Source organism: Myxine glutinosa, chromosome 3 (assembly GCF_964187855.1).
Source record: "Myxine glutinosa chromosome 3, kmMyxGlut1.1, whole genome shotgun sequence".
NCBI lineage: Eukaryota > Metazoa > Chordata > Myxini > Myxiniformes > Myxinidae > Myxine > Myxine glutinosa.
Window position 1 is genome coordinate 106476853 of NC_136263.1, and position 17720 is coordinate 106494572.

The 17720-nt window shown below is 49.9% G+C and overlaps 1 protein-coding gene across 4 annotated transcripts in view; it reads right to left on the bottom strand.

The window, feature by feature from the left end:
• Positions 1-17720, bottom strand: part of TMTC3 (transmembrane O-mannosyltransferase targeting cadherins 3) — a 254285-nt gene that overhangs the window by 55808 nt on the left and 180757 nt on the right. For all 4 annotated transcript variants that reach the window (XM_078774384.1, XM_078774385.1, XM_078774386.1 and 1 more), the window contains one exon: positions 14914-15017. In XM_078774384.1, the coding sequence (XP_078630510.1) occupies positions 14914-15017 (104 nt within the window). The remainder of the gene's footprint in view (positions 1-14913; positions 15018-17720) is intronic.

The window sequence follows — 17720 nt, forward strand, 5'->3', positions numbered from 1 at the left end:
ACCCTTGGCGATCGCCGTGACTGACCCATGGCCGCGAGCCAATGATGGCCATATTCCTTTCGGACTCCCATGTGACCTTGACCTTCAACATTTAGGGATAGCGTGTAAATTACTAAAAATTTGTCCCCCATCTACAAGCTATCCACAAAACTCAATGAAAATCGGAGGAATATTATTCAAATTGTGATTAAAATTTTTTTTTTTTAATTAGGTCACAATCTGAGAAAAGTAGGTCAAGGACACATCAAATATCAGGTGTACAACTTCAGTGCAGGTATAGTATGATGCAAGAACATCTTGGGAGGTCAAGCGGTCTTTGAGATTCCAATTGGCAAAATTGAGCAATTCAATTAAATTAATGGTTTTATTAACAAATCATCATAGCCAGAAGCTGAATTGTGAATGATTTACAATAAAAAATGAAAATCAAGATATTGAAAAAAAATTTTGCAATGATTGTAACAACATCTACAAATAAATAAAATGAATTAAAAAGTATTACTTATTTAGATTTAAAAAATACAAGTACATATGCCAGCATTTATAACATGAAAAACAAGGATCATTACAAAAATAGGTTGAAAAATAGGATGCAAAGCAACCCAGAGTAAACCCAATGACAAAGCAGCGTTTATTTTTTCAGAGCACCATTTGAACTTTAACTCGCAGGAACATGATGTAAATTAAGTGTAAATGTGCCTTACAATTATAAGTGTAAATGCAAGTATTACGTTAATGTAAGTTACCAAAATTAATGTAAGTGGAAAGGCAGCTATCTATAGAGGGCAATTTCGTTCAGATCGGACAAACTTTAGTCAAGTTATGGTGAAAAATGTTAAAATGTCTACAATTGGGTCATGCCCTTAAAATTAGGTCAAGGTCAAAAAAACATGTCAACCCCGCATACTTTGTATTCCCATTATTGAGGCAAAATTTCATTCTGAAATTCCTCAGACATTGGCAGAAAAATGAGAAAAACCTAAATGGCAGTTTAATGTTCCTAGGGGTGTAAGACCTTGACCTTTAACCTGGAGGGGTATGATGTTAATAAAGTGTAACTGCATCTTGCACTGGGGCGACTAGGCTATCTAGGGAGGGCAATTTTGTTCCTATCGGACAAACTTTCTTTGAGTTATGGTAAAAATGTTAAAATGACTATAAATTGGGTAATGACCTTAAAATTTCGTCAAGGTCAAAAATTATGTCAACACCGCGTACTTTCATTTTTGATGCAAAATTTAATTCCGAAAGTCCGAGCTGGCTCCGAGATACAGCTCGGAAATTGATAGTCTGGAGATTTGGAGTGTTGTGCGTGCAGGAATAATTTCTTTTTTCTGCATGTTGGTTTATTACTCCTGGGAGTGGGGGTGGAGGGGGGAGGGGGGTCTAAGAAACTTTGTGGTACCATTAAAAATTGGGGGCACTACCTGTGGAAACAAATCCTACAACAGCAATAAGCCTTCCTCCTATGCTATAGGCATAGGGGGAGGCTTATTTACATGCACAATAAAGTACTGGAGGATGACACTCAGAACGGTGGCTTATTATAGTCTCTAAAACGATGGCATGTTATATGAAGCAGTGCTGTAACCTGTAGACCACAAATATGACAGCTTGTACATTCCATTATTTTGTAAGTTAAACCTAGGCCACAAAACTCAAAGGTCAAAATTCAGTGACCCAATATGCATGATACTTATGAAACAATTTGTCACCATGAAAATGCACACTCTTTAAGCTGAATACTCAATAAAACAAAAAGGACTTTAGGTGAGCACTCTCAACAAACCAAATCCAACTAGAAAACATCTCAAAATGCAAAGCCCGTACGCATTCACATTGTATTCAGACTGCTTAGTCTTCTGTATGCTAAACATGACAAAAACAGTTGATGGTTTTAGTCGACCTTAACCTTTTGACCTCAAAAGCAATAGGCTTCAGTGACCCAATATGCAAATCCTGCTCAAATTTCAAGTCAATTGGATGGAAATTGATGATTTTATGCAACCTTGTCCTTTTGATCTAGAATTTTAAAAAAACAATCGGCTTCTAGCTTTTGATTGGTGAACCAATTCGGTGATCCAATATGCAAATTAATTAAATTTCAGGTCAATCGGATGAAAATGTATGATTTTATGCAACCTTGACCTTTGACCTCTTGATCTAAAAAAGCGGCTCCTATATTTTGATTAGTGAACTAATTCAGTGACCCAATATGCAAATTCTTAACATTTCAGGTCAATTGGATGAAAATTGACGATTTTATGTGATGCTGACCTTTGACCTTTTGACCAAATTATTAATTTGTCTTCTCCATATTCTCATAATAAAGCTTCGTTTAAAATTGGATGACAATAGCTCAGATGGTTAAAAAAAAGTTACGGCTTGAACACAGACACACACATACAAAAGTGATTTGCGAAACTCCGTTTCCCGCTGTATGGCGGACGGGCTAATAAACGGAATAGCAAAGAATATCAAGTTCATCTTCTTCTCCGCATTATAATTTTTAATATTACAATTTCTTCTTCTTTTTTTTTACTTTCGTGAGGGAACTGTTTTGGTATTTTCAAGTACAAATGCACAAAGTCCATTATTCCGTTTTTCTAAACTCGAAGTAAACTTTCTAAACCTGTAAATGGAAGAGAACACTTAAAGCTAAGGATGTGCAGATGTGGATGCTGAACCAAAAAGTGAGCTTCTATACTCTATAGTAACAGTGTCAATATGTAAGGCAACTAAGCAGAACAAGAAGAAAAGTAGCTTGTATACTGAACTGCCATGCCTGCTCCCCAACTTATCAAGTCACAGTCAGCTTTGGATACGCTGATTGGACCCCGTGATATCAAGACCTCACCTGTTACACATTATATTTACCCCACTGCAATAAATGGAATTTTTCCAGCACTCCCTCTATGTGTGTACAGTAACCATGCGAAACAATATTCAGCATTTATCTTCATAAAAATACTTGCTTCGAGTACTTTTCTGACTACCTAAACATGTAATACAGTTCTATTTTGCACCTGAAAGTGAGGCCTCAGTGTTGCCTACAAAGCTCAGTTGTCATAAAGCTCTGAGGAACTGGCACGCTCCCTACTATCCATCGCACCTCAAAGCCCTGCACACCTAGAACCACCTTTAGAGGCCATTTTTCCCCCGCAGAGCAGAGGTTGGCCTTTTTCGGGCACCTTGGTCCACTTTTGAAGCAATATATTAAGGTCGGATGCCTTTCCTGTCGCCAACCCTGTTTGTCGCCTCTTACGACACACACAGGGAATTACCAGTGAACTGGTACTCAATTTGCCGACCTCGGACGGATGACAGGCTGAGTCAACCACTCTGGCGTTAATTCAGCGATCGACCGGGATTCGAACCCAGGATCCTTGGATCCCAAGCCGGCACCCTAACCGCTAAGCCAACACCAGGCTTCGTGCAGACCTAGATATGTCTTAATATGCTACCTGAAGAGTTTAGTGTTGAGTGGAAAATGTAGAAAAGCAAGATGCTCCAAGGACTCTCGATCATCAATGATAAGAAACAAATTTAGACTTCACTTCTTCCATAAGCCTCAATCTCCATATAAAAAGGAGACTAGGAAAAATAAATGACCAATCAATCATTTTAAACTCTTAACTATGATGGTTAGGAAAAGAATGTCGAATGACCTCATGGTTCTTTTCTCGGTCCGACATCCTTCAAGTTCCTTCTCAGTATGGGCACTCACTCATAGCAAACTATAACCAGCAGCAATTTAATATCAACAATGATTCATGTTATACATTTGTTTACATGTGATTATAACAAACCTTGAAGCTATAGATTTAAGAACTTGATGCAAAGTTTGCATCCACCTTTGCATTAATTTGCGTGTTTAGATTAGAGCATGAGTTTGTGTGTTTCCATAATCACTACACATAGCTAGCAGGATAGCCTAAAAGTATCCGCACATGCCTCTGAGCTGGCTCATCCTTCAAATCTTGGTCCAACTATTAAGCTGTCATCCTGCCTGTTATTAACTATCATCCTGTCCATCTTAGATAGACCTTAAACTAGATGCTTGTGCCATCTGCTGGTATTAGTTATTGTATGTTAAAGTTCACATGGTGGCCTTCATGAAGAGTATGCGAGCTATCACCCACACTCTGAATAGATTGAAAAAAATCCTGCTCTGGCTGCTCGGAAGATAACAGCAAACCACCCAACATATAACCCTTGCCAATAACCTGTTTAGACAACACCAACACTCTCGAAAGAGCATAGTAAAATAGCCCTTCAATATATGGAAGGGTTATGTTCCTTAAAATCCCTCCCTTGTTAAGGAAATTTCCGTATATAGATTATTTTAACTATGTCATATACTGTAGCGGCTACCGCTGGGTTTTCACAATCGCCTTGCACCTATCAAGGACGCGGAGCGATCACCATGCCGGGCTCGTCCAGGACGCCCGGGCAGGCTCGCCCTCAACTTGCCAGGCCGCAGCCAGGACGCTGGGCCACGCCCCCTCTCGCCTTTCCTGGGCAAACGCTCCGGGATAATATGTATATATATTGCTGCCCGATAAACGGGCTTTTCAGAGTGCCTGAGTGTTTGGTTTGATTAAAGCAACTCGGATGAATTCCAGCTTTTTGTCGCGTCCATTCTTCCGATCGACGTGGGAGCCCCAGCTCCTTCATTGGTGACCTACCGACATGGACACGGCAGTCGCCCTTAAACTGCCTACCTTCTGGGAGGCTCACGCGGCGGTTTGGTTCGCACAGGCGGATTTCCTGTTCGCCCTGCGAGGCATCACGGCCGACGACACCCGCTTCCACCATGTGGTAGCAGCGCTCGGTTCGGCCACCGCGGCCCGCGCCCTGAGCCTCCTCGAGAGCCCGCCAGCCGCTGACAAATACGGCGCGATGAAGAAGCTTCTCCTCGACGCTTTCGCCCTCCCATCGGCGGAATGCGCACGGCGCCTGCTCGACCTGCCCGAGCTCGGCGACACGCGCCCTTCCGAGCGAATGGACTACATGCTTTCACTGCTCGGCGAGCACTCTCCGGCATTCCTGTTCCGGGAGCTGTTCCTCCGTCAGCTGCCTAACCCGGTACGCCTCGCCCTGGCAAGCACGACGATCACAGATCCCCGGGCCCTTGCCAGAGAAGCCGACAAGATCTCCGCCGCAGGACAGCGCATCGCAGCGGCGACATGGGACCCACCGCCGTCCGACGCAACACCCATGGCGCCCGAGCACCCGGCACGGTCGACGACCGAACTGCCGACGCAATTGGCGGCCGCTACACCGAGCCGACCACCTCCAGCACGACGACCGGGGCCTCCACCTGACCAAGCGTGATGTTACTATCATGCCAGGTTCGGACAGAAGGCCCGGACATGCCGACCCCCGTGCACCTTCGGCAGGCCGGGAAACGGCCGGGCCGGCGTTCATTACCAGCCATGAGCGCCGGCCACACGGGCAACTTACTGTTCATCATGGATAAAGCGTCCGGACGGCGCTTCCTGTGCGACACCGGCGCCCAACTGAGCGTCATATCCGCCTCTGACCAGGACAGGCAATCCGCGGTTTGCGGCCCCTCCTTGGTTGCGGCCAACGGATCGACCATCCGCACCTTCGGCCCGCGCAACGTCACCCTCTGCTTCGGCGGCCAACGCTTTGCTTGGACGTTTGTAACCGCAAACGTGCCCATGGCTCTGCTAGGCGCCGACTTCCTCTGCGCACACGGACTGCTGGTGGACGTCCAACGGCATCGTTTAATCAACGCCGAAACCTTCAGCTCCCTGGTATGCACATTGAGCAGCTCCGCGCCGACCGAGCTGGCATGCGCCGTCCCGGCGGCGAACGAGTTTGCTCGCCTGCTCACGGAGTTCCCGGCCCTCACGCGGCCGACGTTTTCGGCCGTCGCAGTACGGCATGGGATCGAGCACCACATACCAACCACGGGCCCGCCGGTCTATGCCAGGGCCCGCCGCCTCGACCCAGCCAAGCTCGCCGTGGCGAAGGCCGAATTCGACGCGTTGGAGCACCTCGGCATCGTGCGGCGCTCCGATAGCGCGTGGGCCTCGCCACTGCACATCGTGCCAAAGCCGGGGGGTGGATGGCGCCCGTGTGGCGACTACCGCCGTGTCAATGACGCTACCACCCCCGACAGGTACCCGATCCCGCATATCCAAGACTTCTCCGCCCGTCTGGCGGGACGGGTCATTTTTTCGAAAATTGATCTCATACGGGGATATCACCAGGTACCTGTCAGGGCGGCCGACGTCCCTAAAACGGCAGTCATCACGCCGTTCGGCTTATTCGAATTCTTGCGGATGCCGTTTGGTCTCAAGAACGTGGCTCAGGCGTTCCAGCGCTTGATGGACGGCGTGCTGCGTGACCTGCCGTTCCTTTTCGTTTACCTGGACGACATCCTCGTCGCCAGCACGTCCCGGGCCGAGCACCTCCTCCACCTCCGAACACTGTTCGGGCGCCTCAGCGAGCACGGCCTCATCGTCAACCCGGCCAAATGCCACTTCGGCACGACGGCCGTTGATTTTTTGAGCCACCACATCACCAAGAATGGGGCCGTGCCGCTGCCAACCAAGGTCGAGGCCATCACTACGTTCCCGCATCCCCGCACCATAAAGGCCCTGCAGGAATTCCTGGGAATGGTGAATTTTTATCACCGCTTCGTGCCCCGCGCTGCTCAACTCATGCGGCCCCTCTACGAATCCCTCCGGGGCAAGCCGGCCAAGCACGACATCGCCTGGTCCGCAGCAATGGATGCGGCCTTCCAAAGCTCAAAGCGGGCCCTCGCCGACACAACACTGCTCGCTCACCCGGTGCTCAACGCTCCCATCGCCCTCACCACGGATGCCTCCGACTACGCGGTGGGCGCCGTACATGAGCAATGGGTGAACGGGGTTTGGTAGCCACTCGCTTTTTTCAGCCGGCAGCTCCGGCCGAACGAGCTCAAATACAGCACGTTTGACCGGGAGCTCCTCGGTCTACACCTGGCCGTCCGCCATTTCCGCCACCTCGTGGAGAGCCGACCTTTCACGGCGTTCGTCGACCACAAGCCGTTGGTTTACGCCATGGCCAAGGTCACGGAGCCGTGGTCGGCCCGCCAACAGCGCCACCTCTCCGCCGTGTCGGAGTTTACCACGGACATCCGGCACGTCGCCGGCAAAAACAACACCGTGGCCGACTGTCTTTCCCGGGCCAGCGCGAATGCGGTCCACCCGGGGGTGGACTTTGCGCTTATGGCGGCAGACCAAACCACCGACACCACGGTGCAAGCCCTCCGGGCGGCGGACACGGGCCTCCGCCTGGCCGACATCCCCTTCGCGGACACTGTCCTGCTCTGCGACGTCTCCCAAGGCCAGCCTCGCCCCATCGTGCCCGTCACCTGGCAACGCCGCATCTTCGCCTCCCTCCACGGCCTTTCCCACCCGGGCCGGAAAGCTTCCCAGAAGCTGGTGTCGGCGCGATTCGTCTGGCACGGCCTTCGTCGGGACGTCCGCGATTGGACCAGCACCTGCACGGCCTGCCAACAGGCCAAGGTCCACCGACACACCCAGGCCCCGCTGGCACCTTTCACCGTGCCCGAACGACGTTTCGACCAGGTCAACGTGGATCTGGTGGGCCCCCTCCCCCCGTCACGGGGGTTCACACACCTGCTCACCATGGTGGACAGGACCACCAGGTGGCCGGAGGCCGTTCCCCTCGTCTCCACCACCACCGCCGACGTGGCGCAGGCTTTCATCGCCACCTGGGTCGCCCGCTTCGGCGCACCGGCGGACATCTCGTCAGACCACGGACCACAGTTCACCTCTGAGCTGTGGGGCGCGGTCGCCCGCAACCTGGGGGTCAAGCTCCACCGTACTACGGCCTACCACCCCCAAGCAAACGGGTTGTGCGAGCAATTCCACCGCTCCATGAAGGCCGCGCTCATGGCCGGCCTTCAAGACGGCGGTTGGGCCGACCGGCTGCCGTGGGTCCTTTTGGGCCTCCGCACGGCCCCCAAGGAGGACCTCCAGGCATCCACCGCCGAGCTTGTCTATGGCCAGGCGCTACGCGTCCCGGGCGAATTCGTGCCCGACGCTACCAGTCCCTGGTCCGCAGCTCACCAGCGCTCGGACCTCCAGGAGGCCGCCCGACGGTTTGCCCCCGTGCCAACATCCCACCACGGTGACCCCCAGTCCTACGTCCCCCCAGCACTTCGCACAGCGGAGTATGTTTTTGTGCGTCACGACGCACATCGGGGGCCACTCCGGCCGCCGTACGACGGGCCCTTCCGGGTGCTGCGACGGGACGACAAGTCGTTCGTCATCGACATCGGCGGCAGGTCGGACCGGATTGCGGTGGACCGCCTCAAGCCGGCGCACGTGGACGTCGACCACCCACCACGGGTGGCCCTTCCGCCGCGGCGAGGCCGCCCCCCGTCCACGGTGCCCCCCACTCGACCGCCCACCACCACACCGGACCCCCTCCCACGACCCGCCAGGGGTCGCTTCGGCCGGGTCATCAGGACCCCCCTCAAATTGACCCTGCCGGTGCAAGTCGATTCTGGGGGGACGTGTGTAGCGGCTACCGCTGGGTTTTCACAATCGCCTTGCACCTATCAAGGACGCGGAGCGATCACCATGCCGGGCTCATCCAGGACGCCCGGGCAGGCTCGCCCTCAACTTGCCAGGCCGCAGCCAGGACGCTGGGCCATGCCCCCTCTCGCCTTTCCTGGGCAAACGCTCCGGGATAATATGTATATATATTGCTGCCCGATAAACGGGCTTTTCAGAGTGCCTGAGTGTTTGGTTTGATTAAAGCAACTCGGATGAATTCCAGCTTTTTGTCGCGTCCATTCTTCCGATCGACGTGGGAGCCCCAGCTCCTTCAATACTCCCATTACATAAGTGGAGACAGGTTCCTATGGAACAAAATTTTAACTCCACGATGTAAAAAAAAAAAAAAAAGCATATTTATGCAACAACTATGCATTAGGACTGAGGGGTGGCAGGCTAGGAGGCATCAGGCTGTGGAGTGGCAGGCTAAGAGGTATCAGGATGTGGAGTAGCAGGGTAGGAGGCATCAGGCTGTGGAGTGGCAGGCTAGGAGGTTTCAGGTTGTGGAGTAGCAGGGTAGGAGGTATCAGGATGTGGAGTGGCAGGGTAGGAGGTATCAGGCTGTGCAGTGGCAGGCTAGGAGGTTTCAGGTTTCAGGATTATGGGTAGTGGGCAGGGCAGTGGCACATGTGACAGGGCAGTGGCAGAGTGGCAGAGTGTGACAGGCAGGGCAGTGGCAGAGTGGCAGTGGCAGGTAGTGGGCAGATTATGGGCAGGAGTGGCAGGGTAGGAGGTATCAGGCTGTGGAGTGGCAGGGTAGGAGGTATCAGGATGTGGAGTGTCAGGGTAGGAGGTATCAGGATGTGGAGTGGCAGGCTAGGAGGTATCAGACTGTGGAGTGGCAGGCCAGGAGGTATCAGGATGTGGAGTGGCAGGGTAGGAGGTATCAGGCTGTGGAGTGGCAGGGTAGGAGGTATCAGGCTGTGGAGTGGCAGGCTAGGAGGTATCAGGATGTGGAGTGGCAGGGTAGGAGGTATCAGGATGTGGAGTGGCATGGTAGGAGGTATCAGGATGTGGAGTGGCAGGCTAGGAGGTATCAGGCTGTGGAGTGGCAGGCTAGGAGGTATCAGGATGTGGAGTGGCAGGGTAGGAGGTATCAGGCTGTGGAGTGGCAGGGTAGGAGGTATCAGGCTGTGGAGTGGCAGGCTAGGAGGTATCAGGATGTGGAGTGGCAGGGTAGGAGGTATCAGGATGTGGAGTGGCAGGGTAGGAGGTATCAGGCTGTGGAGTGGCAGGCTCGGAGGTTTCAGGCTGTGGAGTGGCAGGCTATGAGGTATCAGGTTGTGGAGTGGCAGGGTAGGAGGTATCAGGCTGTGGAGTGGCAGGGTAGGAGGTATCAGGATGTGGAGTGGCAGGGTAGGAGGTATCAGGATGTGGAGTGGCAGGCTAGGAGGTATCAGGCTGTGGAGTGGCAGGCTAGGAGGTATCAGGATGTGGAGTGGCAGGGTAGGAGGTATCAGGCTGTGGAGTGGCAGGGTAGGAGGTATCAGGCTGTGGAGTGGCAGGCTAGGAGGTATCAGGATGTGGAGTGGCAGGGTAGGAGGTATCAGGCTCTGGAGTGGCAGGGTAGGAGGTATCAGGCTGTGGAGTGGCAGGCTAGGAGGTATCAGGATGTGGAGTGGCAGGGTAGGAGGTATCAGGCTGTGGAGTGGCAGGGTAGGAGGTATCAGGCTGTGGAGTGGCAGGCTAGGAGGTATCAGGATGTGGAGTGGCAGGGTAGGAGGTATCAGGCTGTGGAGTGGCAGGGTAGGAGGTATCAGGCTGTGGAGTGGCAGGGTAGGAGGTATCAGGCTGTGGAGTGGCAGGATAGGAGGTATCAGGCTGTGGAGTGGCAGGATAGGAGGTATCAGGTTGTGGAGTGGCAGGCTAGGAGGTATCAGGATGTGGAGTGGCAGGGTAAAAGGTATCAGGCTGTGGAGTGGCAGGGTAGGAGGTATCAGGCTGTGGAGTGGCAGGGTAGGAGGTATCAGGATGTGGAGTGGCAAGCTAGGAGGTATCAGGCTGTGGAGTGGCAGGCTAGGAGGTATCAGGATGTGGAGTGGCAGGGTAGGAGGTATCAGGCTGTGGAGTGGCAGGGTATGAGGTACCAGGCTGTGGAGTGGCAGGCTAGGAGGTATCAGGATGTGGAGTGGCAGGGTAGGAGGTATCAGGCTCTGGAGTGGCAGGGTAGGAGGTATCAGGCTGTGGAGTGGCAGGCTAGGAGGTATCAGGATGTGGAGTGGCAGGGTAGGAGGTATCAGGCTGTGGAGTGGCAGGGTAGGAGGTATCAGGCTGTGGAGTGGCAGGGTAGGAGGTATCAGGCTGTGGAGTGGCAGGATATGAGGTATCAGGCTGTGGAGTGGCAGGCTAGGAGGTATCAGGATGTGGAGTGGCAGGGTAAAAGGTATCAGGCTGTGGAGTGGCAGGGTAGGAGGTATCTGGCTGTAGAGTGGCAGGCTAGGAGGTATTAGGCTGTGGAGTGGCAGGGTAGGGGGTATCAGGCTGTGGAATGGCAGGCTTGTAGGTAGCAGGCTGAGGAGTGGCATGATTGGAGGTAGCAGGCTGAGGAGTGGCAGGTTTTGGAGGTAGCAGGTTGAGGAGTGGCAGGTTTTGGAGGTAGCAGGTTGAGGAGTGGCAGGCTTGGAGGTAGCAGGCTGTGGAGTGGCAGGCGTGTTGGTAGGAGGCTGACGCATGGCAGGATTGGTAAATATCAGGCTGAGGAGTGGCAGGCTAGGAGGTATCAGGCTGTGGAGTGGCAGGGTAGGAGGTATCAGGCTGTGGAGTGGCAGGCTTGGAGGTATCAGGCTGTGGAGTGGCAGGCTAGGAGGTATCAGGCTGTGGAGTGGCAGGGTAGGAGGTATCAGGATGTGGAGTGGCAGGGTAGGAGGTATCAGGCTGTGGAGTGGCAGGCTAGGAGGTATCAGGCTGTGGAGTGGCAGGGTAGGAGGTATCAGGCTGTGGAGTGCCAGGGTAGGAGGTATCAGGTTGTGGAGTGGCAGGGTAGGGGGTAGCAGGCTGAGGAGTGGCATGATTGGAGGTAGCAGGCTGAGGAGTGGCATGATTGGAGGTAGCAGGCTGAGGAGCGGCAGGTTTTGGAGGTAGCAGGTTGAGGAGTGGCAGGTTTTGGAGGTAGCAGGTTGAGGAGTGGCAGGCTTGGAGGTAGCAGGCTGTGGAGTGGCAGGCATGTTGGTAGGAGGCTGAGGCGTGGCAGGATTGGTAAATATCAGGCTGAGGAGTGGCATGATTGGAGGTAGCAGGCTGAGGAGTGGCATGATTGGAGGTAGCAGTATAAGGGGTGGCGGGCTTTGAGGTAGCAGGCTGACAAGTGGCAAGATTGGAGGTAGCAGGATGAGGAGTGGCAGGCTTGGAGGTAGCAGGCTGTGGAGTGGCAGCCTTGGAGGCAGTGGCTGAGGAGTGGCAGCCTTGGAGGTAGCAGGCTGAAGAGTGGCAGGCGTGTTGGTAGGAGGCTGAGGCGTGGCAGGATTGGTAAGTATCAGGCTGAGGAGTGGCAGGCTTGTAGGTAGCAGTATAAGGGGTGGCAGGCTTTGAGGTAGCAGGCTGACAAGTGGCAAGATTGGAGGTAGCAGGATGAGGAGTGGCAGGCTTGTAGGTAGCAGGCTGAGGAGAGGCAGGCATTGGAGGTAGCAGGCTGAGGTGCCGCAGGCTTGGTGGCTATATCCCAGGAAGTACCAACCCCATAATCTTTCTTGGAGAAATAGGCATGCAAGGTCGAATGCTTTGCACATTGCTCATTTTCCTTGTAGAGCTCCCTGTAGCAGTTAACTGAATCATTGGCTTGCCTGACTAATCTGAGGCTTCTCTCTCTGGAAGGATTGTTGTGAGTGAAGATCTCGAGTCCCGCTTCTATGAGAGTGAAAGCTTCTGTCCATGAGAGTGAAAATTACGATAGGTTACGCTATCATGGTTTATATATTTGCAGTAAGGATTGCTGGTAATTGGGATGATTTATAGTTCTAACTAGAACAGCACTCGGGAGAGAGCATAATTCCGCCGGGCTGGACAGTTTATGTTTTGTATCCCACTGATAGGCTGGAACTGGATTCGGACCTGAACCAAAATCTAATGGGCTTGTTTTTGTCACCTAACCAACTCATTCACCAATTTTTGTCATAATCCGTCCACAACCTTTTGAAATATCATGCTATATATCGTTTTTGGCCCTATCGCTCAATGGTGAAGAATTACTTATAAAATTTAAAAATCCTCATATCCAGATCTGTATTCGAATCTTCACCAAAACAGAATCAATTCTTCCTTGTCACACATCCAACCTGTCCACCAAGTTTCATCCAAATCCGTCCACAAGTTTTTGAGATATCCTGTTCAAAAATAGACAAACAAAGAAACAGACAGACAGGGGTGAAAACATAATCTCCACCCACCTTCGTTGTTGGAGGTAATTACAGTAATCTGCAGAGAATAACTGCTTAAAACTAGAGTTGAAACCGCAGTAATAAATGTAGTAAAGGGATGCTATTTTCCCTGGGTACACATAATATATCTTTTCTGTTATAGCGCTTCTTACTTCCTCCATATGTCGAAATGTAATCCCTAATTACTCATTTCCATTATAGCAAATTTCCGGATATTGAATGTCCCTGTAATCGAGGGATTAGTGTACATTGATGATTATGACGGCGTGGATAACATTGAGGATTGCATATCCTCCATTTGCCTTGTTCGCTTTCACAATAATTTTTTCAAACTCCCGTTTAAAGACAATTTTGAAAAATACCGTACACAGAACATAGAATAAAGTGCATATGATATGAAGCTGCTGTGTGACGGGTCCGCACAGTTTTGTGTCTGATACAACTTCTGTTCTACTGTATTCTTTACACAAATCCTAACTTTAATCTTAGTAATAATAATACAAGATAAAGGCTTATGGAAGAGCGAGGTGGTCGTCATCTACCGTGGGTTAGCATAATTTCTTCCAGAAGCACAGCAGTTATGGCAGAAATGTGTAATTTGGCCAGGATACCCACGATAGCTCGTCTACTCTTCGTGAAGGACACCATCGGATTTTTAAAGTCTACCGACTAATGCGAGTAGATGAGACGCGCAGGTTTAGTCTCCATCCGACGGACGGCACACGTTATTGATGCCTTGCACTGCGAGTGAAACACCAGGGTGACAGTTTATAGCTGGGTCAAGATTCAAACCCAGGCTAGATTGCTCAGAAGTGAGTGCGCATACCTCCACGCCATACTTACAACCTGAAGAGCGAAGTGACCGAGGGGGACAAAAAGGTAATGGAACTGACCGTGAGGCAGTGGTTATTGATGTGTCCTCAAAATGTTGTTAGTGTTGCTCCATTGAAGTGTTCTCCTTCCAAGTAACGCTCCTCCAAATTCATTGCTATTGTTGTGTTTTATGCTATACAGTATACATGTGCCTTGGCTGTGTACTTGCAAAAAAAAGAAAAGAAAAGGGGGGATGTGCACTTGCAATAGAAATGAATCACTAAAATGATGGTACAATTAATTAGATGCTGGACTAATTTTACAATGCCACTTCACTCGATCATAAGAGTACGTCATTGTGTCAGTACCCCCAGGTAAATGTCAAATTCCTGCTTGAACTTGCAGCTCCTTGCAAGAGTAGCAACCTTTTGGGTCGGTTGGTGCTCAGCCATAGAAATGTTCATTACTTATGGGCACCCAGCCACGCCATAAAGGAGAATGAGACTTTGATAAAGATTTCATTCTAAGAAACCACCTACTGTCTTTCTTACTGATAATGTTATAGAAAATTCAAGTCAGCTTTTCATCTTTACACATCAGAAAGACTTGTAAATGGTGTTACAGAAGGGCCTGCCAACATAAAGACAATGTGCCAAGGATGCTTTGTGCAGACAGAGGGTATAAGGGTGGGTAGACAAGGCAATGTTCAGAATCATAATAGCATTCTTTGCCAACTTTGTGGCTACAAAGCAAAGGCTCTGTTCATCCCAGTGGAAATAGTGCCAGCAGCACAGCAATTGAAGCTCAAAGTCATGGATGGCAACGCCAACCGCTGGCACACGTCCACAGCACGTGACGATTGCGGGCTATGTGAAAAAAGCAAGCACGTACGCATAGTGCGCAACTCGTTGTTAACGGTCCAGCATATGGGTGGTTTGGCTATTCTTTCCTTGCCAAGCTGTCACAGAAAGCAGGTGGTGGATTTTCACACGGGTAGTTCCGCCCTCACTCAACACAAGTCGGACAGTTTTGGCAACGCATTCTGCCCTATCATGTACCTTTGTGGGTGTGACATTCTGGAAAGATGAAACACCAATGTTATGGTGATATCAAGCAGAGCATACCTGTGGCATCAGAGATTTTGCCATTCTGTAAGCAGCCTCTGCTTCTTTTGTCTGGTTCAGAGTTTTGTATGTCCTACCCACATTCATGTGTGCTCCAACATCATCTGCAGACAGAGCATATGGATCAGAGATATGCTGTGCCAATTGTGGATATCTCCATCAGAGTACCAAATCTCATTCCAGTTTTTAAAAAACATCTTTGCTGTGCATTTCAATAATAACGTTGCAGCCACTAAACTACCTTCTTAACCAATGTGATACAACATATTGAAGCAAGTATAAGAGTCATGTTTCACTTTTGGAAACCTCAAGCACAGTAAATGCTGCTTGAGGGCACATAACACAGCTTTCCCATCTTACAAAGCTGAGAACGCAAGATACAAGAAAAGCAAACAAACAACATATTTGTCTCTCTTGATCTTTTGTTCCTCGTTATTCTGCTCTACAATTAGCCTTCATACTGACAGTGGTCTGCAAAAGTATTCACCCCCCTCCAAAGGTTTCACATTTTGATGCCACCTGAGCTCATCTCGTGATGCTTTCAAATCAAACTTAATATATAGAGTCTTCACCAACTACTCCAAAGTGATAAAGCGTAAAAAAGATAAAATGTGAATATGTTAGATTAACAGAGAAAAATCAGATGATTATCAGTTGCCTAACGATTCAAACCCTTTGCCTAATAAACCTTAAATCACTTTGGCAGCGAATTATTTGTTTGAAAGGTTACAAAATACTACTACTACTTGTTTATACATAATGTTTATCAGACAATCACAAACAAAACACCAAAAATAAACCAGAGCGACAAAGAACAAAGTTACTTTGTCAGATTTGCCCAAACACCTCTGTCAGCTGCGGCGGATTTCAGTTCGTCCGTAAGTAGCCCAGTGTCCCTGCAGACAATATTCATCAATGTCAGGTTCAGCAGAGCAACTCTCCTTTCTGATGCTTCCAAAGTAGGATGTTATTTGCTGCTTTTTCATCGTGCCGGAGGACATGACCCACCAATCGCAAGCGCCTCATCCTCACAACATCAGAAATTTTGGCAAATTACCAAATAGTTCAATGTTTGTGATGTGGTCTTGCCAACGGATGTTGAGTGTTTTATGGAGGAGCTTGGTGTAGTTGCCATCTGTTTTACGCGTCATGCTACTAGTCAGCATCCACGACTAACACCCATACAGTAAGATTGATTCAACTGTCGCTTTACATAGCCGGATGTTGGTGCTTCGTTTCAGCGCCAAACTTTCTCAAGCTTGTTTGCTGCTGCCCACACCTGTCCAATGCGGCAGCTGATGTCATAGTGTTAGTAGATGAGCCCAGGTATTTGAAGTCTTCAACTATCTCGAGCACTTCACCATTTACTGCCCTGAGAGTTCGTTGTTCATTCGGTCGACAATGTATGTGCATGTACTTTTTGAGGCGTTGACAAGAAGACCGACTTTGCTGGCTGCATCTTCGATTCTTGATATGATGTCATGCACATCTTGTAGGGAATCAGCAGCTACAGCGATGTCATCAGCGTAGTCGAGGTCAGATAGTTTCTGAGCAGGGTGTCTTCTGGTCATGCGGCGTTGCAGTGTGACACCATGTTCCTCCGTCAATGTGGTACGCATCACATAGTCAAGCACCATAATGAATAAGAAAGGTGCAAGAGGGTCACCTTGCAGCACTCCCGCAGTGACGTCAAATACCCGAGTTGGCCCATCAGGTGTGAGGACAACAGCAGAAGTGCAATTATAGATCTCCTTGATCTCGTTTGTTATCTTCGGGTGGTATACCATAGGCATGTAGTATTTTGAACATAGCGTCTCTGTCTATTGGGACAAACGCTTTTGAAAGCCGACAAATAACAACACAAGCTCCCTGTCGAGCTTGCTGTTCCTTGCTTCTTCAAGCAGCCTTCGCAGTACAATAATCTGACCAGCTGTAGATCGGCTTTGTCTGAAGCCATTTTGGTTAAAGTGGAGCAGTGGGTCAATGATTGGTCAAATGCGATTGAGCAACATTTTGGTGTAAATTTTGGCTGCGGTTTGTGTCAAGCTGATTCCACGATAGTTTGTGGGAAATGCCAAATTACCTTGTGAATGGGAGCTATTCCAGCTTCACCTTATTGACTAGGATGACCTCCATTAAATGTTCTGTTGCAGAAGTGTAACAATATAGGCTTCACATCAGGCAGTTTCCAAGTTTCGACTCCGAGGCCATCCATGCCCGGTGCTTTATCGCAGTTCATTTGACCTAAAGCTGCATCCAGTTCTTCCATTGAGAAAGGATCCGCCGAGAAGATCTCTTGGTGAGTGTCAACGACTTTTGTTATGTCCAATACTTCTTCTGGAGCTATTTCTGGAGCTGCAACAGCGAGAAGGTTTGAGAAATGCTGGTGCCACGCTGAGAGTCGATCTTCACACTGCAGCGTGGGTATGTTGGACGATTTTCCTGAAAGATATTTTACGAGTTTCCAAGTATCAGCATCTCGCAGATTAGTGTTTTCGACAGTCGATATGACGTTGTTGTAATGAGCATCTAGTGCTGCATCATATGTATCACAAAGTTGTCTTTGTGCTGCATGTAATTGCACATGTTAGACTTGATCAAGTACGCCACGTGCAGCTCTTACTTGTGCAGAGTTCCGCACCGACAGAGAACTTCGGGTTCGGTGGAAGACGAGTTCTGCCTTCTTCTGTGCATATGTCAACAAACTTCATGTAAGACTGCTCTTCAGGTGTAGTTTCTCTCCACCTTCTGGATATAGCATCATTCATGTCCATTTTCAAGATGTTGTTGTAACGCATTGCTCCCCA